Source organism: Aythya fuligula, chromosome 3 (genome assembly GCF_009819795.1).
Source record: "Aythya fuligula isolate bAytFul2 chromosome 3, bAytFul2.pri, whole genome shotgun sequence".
Classification (NCBI taxonomy): domain Eukaryota; kingdom Metazoa; phylum Chordata; class Aves; order Anseriformes; family Anatidae; genus Aythya; species Aythya fuligula.
The window spans coordinates 25,534,770-25,546,895 of record NC_045561.1 but is presented as its reverse complement, the minus strand read 5'-3'; the positions used below and the strand labels follow the sequence as shown (position 1 = coordinate 25,546,895).

At 33.8% G+C, this 12,126-nt stretch overlaps 1 protein-coding gene across 13 annotated transcripts in view; it reads right to left on the bottom strand.

Annotated features, from left to right (window-relative positions):
- RYR2 (ryanodine receptor 2) overlaps nt 1–12,126 on the bottom strand; it is a 415,779-nt gene that overhangs the window by 109,795 nt on the left and 293,858 nt on the right. For all 13 annotated transcript variants that reach the window (XM_032184912.1, XM_032184915.1, XM_032184916.1 and 10 more), the window contains 10 exons: nt 9,953–10,067; nt 9,244–9,376; nt 7,981–8,084; nt 7,013–7,148; nt 6,158–6,344; nt 5,566–5,671; nt 4,148–4,268; nt 2,496–2,665; nt 1,275–1,495; nt 710–800 (listed from right to left, as the gene is read on the bottom strand). In XM_032184912.1, coding sequence (XP_032040803.1) covers nt 710–800; nt 1,275–1,495; nt 2,496–2,665; nt 4,148–4,268; nt 5,566–5,671; nt 6,158–6,344; nt 7,013–7,148; nt 7,981–8,084; nt 9,244–9,376; nt 9,953–10,067 — 1,384 coding nt within the window. The remainder of the gene's footprint in view (nt 1–709; nt 801–1,274; nt 1,496–2,495; nt 2,666–4,147; nt 4,269–5,565; nt 5,672–6,157; nt 6,345–7,012; nt 7,149–7,980; nt 8,085–9,243; nt 9,377–9,952; nt 10,068–12,126) is intronic.

The window sequence follows — 12,126 nt, the reverse complement described above, 5'->3', positions numbered from 1 at the left end:
GGCACTTCCAGAACAATTTCTAACTTTTATAAAGAAGGCATATTATGTGTTTATTCTTTAAACTTGTGGTGGACATACCCACAGTACAAGCAGTTTTTACTTTTTAACAATACAAAAAACATGTGACAAAGGATCATTTTTCCCAACACCACCAGAACCCTGACAGCTCAGATGAAGACAAGAAGTCATTTCCATCAGTATGCTGCTATTCCAAACACTGCTGTTGGTTGGGTAAGATAACAGAATCATGATTTACACTAGTTCCCAATTACTCTTTACGTGTCTGGAAGCTATTCAACAGTAACTACCAGTGAGACCATCTCTTCTCTGAGCTGTGAAATGTGCAATCAACCTACCCTCCTGTCTTCTATTACAATTGGCAGCAAGCTTTATTCCCTACCTTTCTTTCATTACAGACATATTTATTCTTACATTGTTAAAAAACTACAGATTATCAGGGGGTCAAATGAAAAAAACATTATGAAAAAAAAAATTATGAAAAAAACATTAGACACGGACTTCATAATTCTATGTGGATGGATGCAAATTAAACTGATTTCCTGCCAAAAGAGGTAGTTTCTCTCTACCTCTCAGATTATTGCAGAGTGAAAGCAAGGTAACAAAGAAGACAGAGAATATTCTCCATGGAAGTATTTTCTGTTGTATTTTGTTACAAGGAATGTTACTGAAGATTAAAATGGCTATTTACCTTGAGAGGCATCTTTGCATGTTCATTTAATAGGGGAACATCAAATACCAATCTCCTCAGCAAATGCTGCATCATGGAAGGCCTCAGTTGCCTAAAAGCAGATAGAGGATTTCAATATGGTGTACCACCATAGTTGCATGTAAATAATTAATAAATACATTAAGGTAACCTGTCATTTCTACACCATTAAAATTCTTCAGATTCATAGAATCATTCAGGTTTGAAAAGATCTTTAAGATCATCCAACCTTTAATATAAATCTTGAAGAGCTCCAGGGATGGTGACTCAACCACTTCCCTGGACAGCCCAAGTAATAAACAAAATTCATTAAGTAATTGTTTTAATTTTTTTAAAAATCTCAGTAATAGCAAAATAACCAAAGATATATAAGCAATTAATAAAGTAGCAAATTGAATACAACCATTGTACTTAAAATGTCACAAACATGGTTCAGCAAAAATTCTTAATTATGCTACTGATGGCACAGTTCTGCATTCTTGTACTATAATTATCATAGGTCACTTTATCTTTTCACATTCCTTTACAGCCAAGAGTATTTTCTTACCCACAAATAGACAGTAAACACTCTTCAATGGAATCTCGCTGAGCTTTGGTAAGAGAGCAGCCCTTTGATAGTCTGTACACCGTATGTAATAAGGAATCAATGAGGGAAGCATGGTGCTCTGTGCCAGCAAAAAGAGGAGCACATCTGGTCAACAGAGGCAAAACTGCTGTGCAAAGGTATCGATTCAGAGCCAAAGCCATATCCGTAGCACTTAAGGCAGCCTACAAATTAAAGGAGACAAAAATTATATTTGTCTTGTCAGTATTGTTACAAAATAAAGATTTTTTTTCTTTTGTAGCAGTTAAAGAGGGAATTTTTCAGAGCACACAAATGCAGATTTGAAACCTACTGGATGCTGAATGCCTAGTTTCCTTTTCTGCTTCTGTAGTCTTCTCACATATGGCACTTTTTATTGTTGTATGAATGACAATATGACAAAAATCATAAAGTTTGACACTAAATGTAGTCTCTCAAAAACAACAGTTTTCAGAATTATATTAAAGAATGTCAAAGTTCTTTAACAAAACACTCTGAAATCAGGTAGTGATACCAGTGAAGTTTGCATTAGCAAAGCTCAGTATGCTGCCATGTTAAAATCAAGCCCAAGTTCAAAGTGCAATAAATCCTCACCCACTCTTTCTTAAATAAAAACATAACTATTAAAAAAAAAGTTTATATAGAAAGTGAGATAGAGAAATCAAAATTCATGTCTTATCCCTCATATAAGCTAAGTCTGATCTTTCTGGACTAAGCCAACTAAGAAAAATTAGATGGAAAGAAGGCTAACAGGAAAAAAAAAAAAAAAAAGCAATTTTTAGAATGCATTAAAATAAAGTTTTTTTCTGAAAAATGAAGTGGGTGCTCCTAACAATTTTGTGGAGATGAACACTTTCTCTAAATCTCTGGGAAGAGGCTCTCAGTTACATATTTCGTTGGCAGCTAATTAGATTTTCATTCCACAGCAAAAGCTCGGAAGGTCTCCTGGGAAAAGACAATGGATCTTTTATGGATATGGTTATCAAAGGCGACTCTTTATGAAGTAAGCATCATGCTGAAGAATCCCTCTTATCTTCAAATATTCTTGAAGCTAAGAAGTAACAGACAGCTCAGCCAGCATTTGAAAAATGCAGAAGACAACATGAAAAAAATAAATAAATGTTTTCCTGAGGAGCAAAAAATGTTTCAGTGTTAATTCAAATAATAAAAGACTTAAACTCTTACTGTATCTAAAGAAGCAGCAGCACGGAGATCTGGCAGAAAGCCAACTTCAAGAAGGTGAAGAAGGAAATCCTGATCCTCAATTCCATAGACCCTGTCAAGGAACAAAACCATGGCTGCCTTGTGATCTGGGCAAAACCCCGCAGACATGTCAGGTTCCACCACAGTTCCATCTAAAAGATAAAAATAAAACTTCAATGACAAGGATCATCCTTCACCAGCAGATCAGGCAGCCACACTACTTCTTGTCAGAGGTTTTAGTCTGTTATATGCAACCATTTTCCCCATGATTTTATTACAGAAAAGCAACATATTTGTAGTTAACTGAAAAAGAGTGCATAAGGCAAATTCTACCCTGATAGATCCCAAAGTCCCTAGATCCCGAAGATCCCAAATTCCCATAGCTCCCACTACTGCAATGAATTCTGTGTAGGCAGAATTCTATGTATGCCACATCTGTAACTTCACCATAGTTGCTGAAGAACAACTCTGGTGTCTTAGTAAGATCTGCTAGAAACTATTAATAGGGTTAGAACACCAAAAGCAAGGATTCCATTACTAAAAAAAGATAATGTTTTTTTTTTTTTAATATTTTAGAGGGAAGAAATGCTTTTCTGCTCTACTTTGTGCATCAAAGTAGATACTCAACTGTTGATATTCTAATATAATAAGACGTAACCAAAACATATTAATTAATCTACAAAACTACCTATATATCTTAGAAGAAGCAGACAGAAAGTAAGAAATTTAACAATTCTATGTCAAACATTCCAGGAATGCGGCACCAGTGAACACATCAGTAGTGGACAACAATGAATTAACATTGTGCTAAAAAGCCCTCACTACCTGAAAATTTCTGAAATTACTGAATGAATTCATATAAATATTTTCTAAATTTTGGTATTTTCATTTTGAAAAACAAATAAATAATTATGTATCCCTGAGCTGTTCTCTATGCTATTTAGACAGCACTTTTACATCTATTATGTATTATCACTATTTGGAATATAAATACATAATTATATAATAGAATAATTGATCTTTTTATCTTCTCTACTGTGACTTATTGGACATTCCTGTGCTGTAAGCCACTAGACAATCCCTGTTATAATTATGTTTTCTCTCAAGATACCCAAAGAAGTAGATGTAGCTCCTTTCCATTTTATATCAACGCCCTCATAACTCCCACTACTGCAATGAATTCTGTGTAGGCAGAATTCTATGTATGCCACACCTATAACTTCACCATAGTTGCTGAAGAACAACTCTAGTGTCTTAGTAAGATCTGCTAGAAACAATTAATAGGGTTAGAACACCAAAAGCAAGGATTCCATTATTAAGAAAAGAGAATGTTTTTCTTTTTTAATATTTTAGAGGGAGAACAAAAAAAAAAAACAAAAAAGAAAAAAAAAAAAAAAAAAAAAAAAGAATGCATTTGCAGATTTCTTCTTAAAGTTTTGACAGATTTTAATAAAATTATATGAATGTGATTTACATCAGTGAATATAAGTGTACACAGAATTATAATGTATATTATAAATGGTTTAATTTCTAGAACATTTTGAAATATTGGGAGAAGTATAGTTATGAATATATGGTCAAATTACAGAACATAACAATTCAGTGGGGAAAAAACAGTACAATAACCATCTTACCTTTAGCTATGGTCGGCATGTGGAAAGGAATACTAATTACGCCCACCAAATCTTCTAGTGGAATCAAAGACCTTAGAATTGACCTGATTCTAATGGCTTCCCCTTTACCAGCATGGATCAACTAAGGAAAAAAATAAATAAAACATTACACAGGTCTTCTTTTTACCTTGTGTGTTCACATTCAGGAAACTTTGCAAAACATAGATACACAAGAATAACTGCTCTCAAACTCACATTATATTTGGTAACATAAATTTCATATAATCTATTTATTTGCTGTGTTCTGGATGCAAATATGCGAAGTCTAGAAATTCAGAGGTTTTGTTTCTAAATAATATTAAGCCCATTTTCAGAATAAAATGTTAGGTAAAATAGCTAAACAAAGCTTTACATGTAGAAAAAAGGAAAGGGGAAGAGGCAGGGGAGGGAAAGAGATAAGACGGGGAAGGGAGGGGAGGGGAGGAATAGACTGAGATTAAAAAAGCTTTTTTTCATTCCTGGTTGAACAACGACACTTTCAACTACCCCATTTTGTTTTGTTCTAAAAAGGCAGTGAATCAGATAGAAAACAAGATGATGCTTTTATTCAAACTAAACACTTACTCGTACATTGAACTTTATGTATGGCTAGCTCTGTCAAGTTATCCATCTCTGCATGAATCTTGTGCTGATCTGTACTGATTAACATTAATTAGGGGCGATTTTGAAGTGAAGTAAGAAACTGTGAATAAGTAAGTGTAATTTTTGAAGAACAGGAAGGTATTGTGATTTTTAAACTGAACAAATATTTTCAAATATTATTAGCTCTTAGGAAATAAGTGGTAAGTGCTCATTTTTTTATAGGGTCTAACTCTAGGTATCTAATACCTAAACCAGTGACATGTTACCTTTCTTTGAGCAGGTTTATCAATATGAATGAAGATTATGAAATATTGACATGAATATCCATGGACAACACTTATTCTTATGTTTTAAAAGAATTTCCTATAATATTTACACATTAATATGAAATTTAAACAGTCTCTAAATAAGTACACAAATAGAATAAAACCATGGTTTTAAAAAACATTCTCTACACCATCAAAATAAACAGTAAAATTTGAGAAGTTTCATTGACACAGTATCACAATGGACAATCAAATAATATTTTAACAGAATATTGTTAAAAAACAAATTGCCACAGGAAACAGTAATAAGAAAAGGAATGGAGTAATTCCTTTGAAAAGCAACTGAAGAGCTCACAGAAATTCTTGGAAATTAGCAAATGAACACATCATGTACATTGTGATACTACATAGTCACAATACTGCTTTAATACCCGATAACATATGTTACTGTGAAAAAGCCAAACAGCAGAACACCAAAAAATCAGAAAGACTATGGTTTTACTTTTCAATACATGAAGATGTAAAACTTACATGCATTTCAGGGGCACAACGTCCTAAGAGATCAATCAAAGCAGCATAAAAGGTCATGATTGCATTTCCCATATGAATAGTGTCATCTTCTTGTTCTTCCATTTCACTGTAATTTGTTAATTGTTAAAACATTTAAAAGACAAATGAAATAGAAAACAGTGTTTACATCAGCAATAAAGGATAAACCGCTCATGGATGCTATAGCTTATACATGGTGGCTTCATCATAACCAAAGGACTTTTGACAGACTAACACAGAATAAAATCTGTCCATAAGAGACTGCATTATTACATGACATGACATCTGCATTGTTACAATTTATCTGTCTCATTTTGAATCAGAGGACTGAAACTGAATGGACTAAGAACAAACGGAATTCTAAAGAGGATTTAATATCTAGAGAAAGTCACATAAATCGAAAGCACGGGGACAAAACTATTTGGCAGAAGACCAATCTCTATCTACCCTCCACAGAATCATTTGAAAAATCTAGTTGATAATTTATATGTTAAAATAAACAAGTAATTTCATGACTAGGATCATGAAACATAAATAAAAATGATGGTAAAGCAAGCAATTATACTGCACCTACAGAGTTTTACTAGATCCATTACTTGGCGAAGGTCCATCTCTTGTTGGATCTTCTGATATTTTTATTGCTTCCTCCATGGCAGCAAGTAGACCATTGCCTCCTTCTCCTCTTAGAGCTGGACCAAAACATTCTGGTCGACGAATAAGCAGCCTGACAACAACATTTGCATTCTCCTCCACACTCTCTCCTATCACAAAGAACAAATATCAAGATTTAAGTTTATGCCAAGGAGACTTCTGAAACATAATCAGAAAAAGTTACACTAAACTGCAGAGTGTATGCATAAGTAGATACTTTTAATTCCTAACCTGTTTAAATATCACAACAAAATTGTGTAAACACATAGACATATCCCTCTAGTTATTACTGTAATAAAAGTTATGAAATAGAATATGTGATTTAATTAAAAATTATGAAATACAACTGATTTGTATTTAAAAAATCATATTCAAGTGGGAGTACTAATGAGGAGACCACCATAGCTGCTAAATACAGACTGGACTGCCTAAACCTTAATCGAATGGGTCTTTGGCTCTGTATCTAGCATGAGTTTTATCTTAAAAAGATTTAGGAGTCTTTGCTCCAAAAGTAGAATCTCAAAGGAGATGTGGCCATTTCAATGATTAAAGATGGATGGAAAAAGAGGGCATAGGCTCCTAGGAGCCTATATGATGTATGAAATAGGCATCTAAATTATTATGTGTATTGCTTAATTCTGCTCTTTCTGCTAACTGTTCTGTAAATTTATGGTATCCTATCAGGTTTGCTTGTAACAGTGTTTTAAATGTCCAATTTAATGCTGGTATTTATTCAAACACTAGAGAAAGTTAAAAACCTGAGAAGCTTCTACACTACCATTGCAGAATACAGCAAAACGAAGAAAATCCAAATATCGCTCTCCTTCAACTGGATTCCATCCAATGTCTGGATAGCCTTTAGAAATCAGCAAAGGGCAACTCTGCAATCCACAACCAGCCAAGTAGCGAACCACCTATCAAGCAAGATAAGAGTAAAAAAAAAGATGCTTACTATGAAAAACAAGAGAAGTGAAGTTTCAAAGGGAAGCCTCCACATATATTGTCTTGGATTTGGCTTCCACATTCTATTATCCCTGACATAACCAAATCAAATTTTAGGTAAATCAAACTCACCTGCACTGGTACAAGAGATCCCAGTTGCAAGATCTAGCATTTGCTCTTGCTGAATTTTGTGAGGCTAGAGTATGATTCTACTGCTGTTTCTCCAGCTTTTTCAAGTTCCTTTGAACATGTGTTCAGGAGGGCACAAAGATGTGCCCTCCAGCACACTGACAGTTCCACACAATTTACTGACAACACACTCCATCCCATCATCCAAGTCATAAAGGAAAACATTAAACAGTACCCAATGGCACTGCATGAGAATGCAATAATTGTGGAGAATTTGTGTTGATGTAATGTGGTGAAGGGATGACAGGTGAAGCATTTGTAAATTGTCCACCTTTGTTTGTGCTGTGACATGATTTTGGTGTGGAGAACTCTTCTTGTTGATGTATGTAAACTTTGTGAAGGTGATGCGATTAATGTATTTTTTATAATAACTTGATTATTTATATAGTTGCATATTAAAAGTACGGCAGTGTAACTGTGCTATATTATACTTACATATATATCAGATATGTATATCAGATTCTGATAGTCTAAACTTTGGGGTTTAAAATTCCCATGCAGTTCTTATCTTGAATCTTCATTATTCCGTTCTACTTCTTGTGAGCCTGAACAAGACAAATCTTCCCCCTTTCTAGATGGTGTATTAAAAATATGCTTGATAAAATAGCTACAAACCTTCTCCAAATCAGGCTCCCTTAAAGCTAGTGCAAGTTCATTGTTATCCATCACAGATGCTGCTGCAACATCTAAAGGAGTTGATCCTCTCATAGAAGGAGAAGCTGTTAAAATAAAATTTAGTTTCAATAATAAATTCATAAAAACTAACAATTTTATAGCAAGTACAATAATAAAAATATTTGGATATTTTAATTATTTAAATTTGTTTAAAATTATTAGTTTTACTAAATTAATGATTTAATACAAATATTTTTACCACTCAGTTTATAATTATCATGAACTCTATGAAATTTGTCTTTAATAGGAAATCAAAACACAATTTAGAAGTTTAGGCTAGAAACAACCTGTCTAACACATTCCTATTCTCATCACATACCTTGTTTTAAGATCTCATTCTTTACAATATTCTTCACTGAGACAAATTTGCTTTTAGTTAAGGGGATTTTTTTAATGTCCAGAAGAATGGCATTTTATCAAATGTACTGAAATAGGAAATAACTTTCATTTTAAAAGATTAGATCATGAGTTGCTTATTTCTTTTAAAATGGCAGTCAATATAGCATCTGAAAAAGCAAAGATTTTCATACTAACACTCCAAATACATTTTACTTGGGCAGTTTCTCTCCAAAATGATTTTTGGTTTATGCTCCTGTCCCATATCTGTACATTAATAAGGACATTTTGATAATAATAATAATAAACCACTATGATGATTATATAAAATATATATTCTGAAATAAAACTACTATATATATATAGTAACACACCAGACTACCTAACATTTTAAGAAAATTAAGAAAGGTTCATCTCCGGGCATCTGGGCATATATATTCAAGCAAATGAGCTCTGTATACTGAATGGTCTACAGAAGAAAACAGTGGAGCAAGTCTCAGCAGTGAGAAAGAAGCCATAATAAAAGGCTGCCAACACTGATCTACCTCTGCATCAAAATCACAATTTTATTCTGTTTCACAAATAAACTACAAAAAAATTCTCCCTTAATGTACAGGCATACACCACAAAGTGTATACTAAATTACTTCAATTTAATGCTACTGTTATGATTTTGTCTGGAGTTAGCAATAGAGTTAATGATTTTATTTTTTTTTTCACTGGGTAAAGCAGAAACTTCAAGACAAGAACATGGAGGTATGCAGAAAAAAACTGGGGAGGGGTTAGGGGGAAAAGAAAGAGGGAAAAATGCAGAAAAATTTAAGACTTTGTTTTTTGTTTAGTCTCATAAGCCACATACATTACTTACCAAGGCCAACACTGCTATTTTCCAACAAATAGCTAAGATGATCAAACATAGCTTTTTGATTCTGCCTGCTGATGCGGCAAAAATAACATAGGAAACGACAGCAATTTGCCACCATTTTGGGGAAAGTGATTTCCTAAAAAGCAAATAAAAGCAAACTAAAGCTCAGGTTTAACAGGCTTAAAACTTGCAAAAAAAAAAATATCTGTAACAGCTGTTTAACATACTAATATTTACACATCGTATTCATTGCATCTTGGTATCTGTTAGGTTTCACTCTGAATCCAACGGGGCTTTCTCAGCAAGTAAATAGCTCCTTAAGTTCCACATATTAAATTATAAGCTTGAAAACAAGAGCTGGGTTCACCCATAAATTCTAGATTCAAACATGAATGAATGCAAATATTCAGATTTGCAGTGTGATACTGCATCCGTTTTTGTTTCTAAAAAATCCTAAAAATCCCTTTAAAATCCAATAAGCATATGAACTGTTATTCGGATTTTTTTTTTCTTAATAGCATCTGGAATTATTATGCTAATTCTATCTTCTTCTGGAATGGAAAAATGGATTCTTCTAAAAAATTGATCAAATTCATAAATTAGTAAATGGTTGTGGTCTCTGTACCTCCAATGACTGCTCAGCACCTTACAGGACAAAGCTTTGAAAAGCTATATTTTATTTTTTCTGTCTTCTTACAGTAAATTGCTTTACCTTGGATTCTCCTCCACCAAGCACATTTACCATCACTTCCATGACAGTCTCATGCATGCCTAAAGCTCTCATGAGATTTGGATGTTGGTAAAATACTTTGTTATTCATGATGTCTCTAAAGGAAAACAATAAATAAATAAATAAATAAAATTGATTACAGTTTTATGACCAGTTTACCCATTATCTTATTTGCAAAGCTGATTTGCTGTGTAATTCTTTACCACCTAAGTGATTGATCATCATACGATGTGAAGAATTACATTGGGATCTTCTCTACGCTGAGTCTCTCTTGATATCACTCTGCTTAACCTCCCTGTCCCTCCTCTTCCCCACCCATTACAGCTGTTTTACCTTTTTTATGGACATCACAGAAGACCCTGACCTTTCTTTTCCCATATTAAAGTTATTGCCCTAACAAGACAATAACTAAGCAGAGTATGATGATCTTGTAACTTTATTCCAAATCTAAAAATATTTGATTTTGCTTTTGTCAGAAAAACTGCTGCATTAGGTTAAATTTCAATTCAACTAATCAATATTTTCTGAAAAAACATTCTTTACCAAATATTTTCAGCCTTGTGATATTTGACATCTGCTGTCAAGACCAAGAAAAAGTTATTGTAGAGGTGAGTACATAGATCCAGCTACTGTCATCAGGAACTTTAGTTACATAAATGTTAACTTTAGTTCATGAGTTACAGCTCAGAAGGACACTCTCTTCTACATATTTCAGCTGATTAGATTTGCATACTTGAAAGCCACTCCTGAGGATTAAAATGTCCTATTTTATACAGATGTGATATGTCCAATAAAAATGTGTATTTTAAAAAGTAATTACATTTCTAACAACTGTAGCTAGTCATGAAATCGCTTGCAATCCAGGAAAAAATGTGAAAACAATCAAGTCATGGGAGTAAAGGGCTAGCAAGTCACTACAGGAAATACTGTTGTCAACTGTTCAAATTTCACTGTATGTTTTTTATGACGTAAACCTTCTGCAATTAGGAAAACTTCAGCTTTATAAAAGATGTGAAGAGGACCAATTCATCATTGCATAAGCTACAAATCTACAACAATCAGTAGTACAACAGAATGTATACAGTACATCTGATGTAGCTGACAATATCAGTGTCTGATACCCAGTAACCCAGAAAGATTAACTGCTCCTTTTCCCCAAAGCCTCCAACTACCAAAGATGATAAAGGATGTGCCCTGCCTCCAAAAGCTACCCATGACACATAATCCTTCCTGCAATCACCACATGCTATAGAAAATGACCTCAATGGTGACATTCTGCCAAGTCATCCTAAATTCTTATTTGCCTCCAGCAGCTTTCTTTCATAGGAATAACAAAGTACAGAAAGTCAAAATACCAACCTCAGGGGCTGGCCAGCAATACTACGCTATTTGGGAAAGCACATCCACTTTCAGTGTTCTGTGTAACTGCTTTATGAAATGTGTGCATTATGAAATGTCACACTTCCAGAAAAACTCTTAACAGCATTTCTGAGGAAACTGAGTTTTTAAGCAGGAACAAGTGAATCTTCCATTTCTCAGCTGTAAGAAAGGAATGCTTTCCACCCACAGTAAAAAAACTGGCATTTCTAAATAGGTGCTGGAGCCCAGGTTAGTCTATAAAAGACACAAATGGCACAGCTGGGGAACCTACAAGATAAACAAGACTATGATAGAAGCTAGCAAGAAGGGTGTCAAGAACAGGCAGCAAGAACACTTGCTTAACAGAAAATACCTCTTTTTTCCTTACACCAGATTTTCACGTATCACTAGACTGTTACCATTAAATCAGCCTGACTCACAAAATCTTATCTTTTAACTCGTAGCATAAAATTATGCGGAAAAAAAAATGCTAACAAAAAGAAAGCAGAACATGAAATAAAAAACACTCTAAGTTTGGTTCCCCACCCCCTGCCCCAGGCACAACAATGCCAGAATTTAGTAATTACTCACTCATTTTAGTCTTAGCTTAAATGAAACATAACACAAATTTAAAATACGAAGGTGAATATAGAAATAACATTGTTTTCTGTCTGTTGACAGGTGACTTTCCCCTTCGCTAAAGCCTTAGTGTGAGTACACTGAATATTATAACAGCCATGAAAAATTTATTGAACCTGCTGGCAAGCTATGAAGTAGTTCATAATGGTATTGCAAAA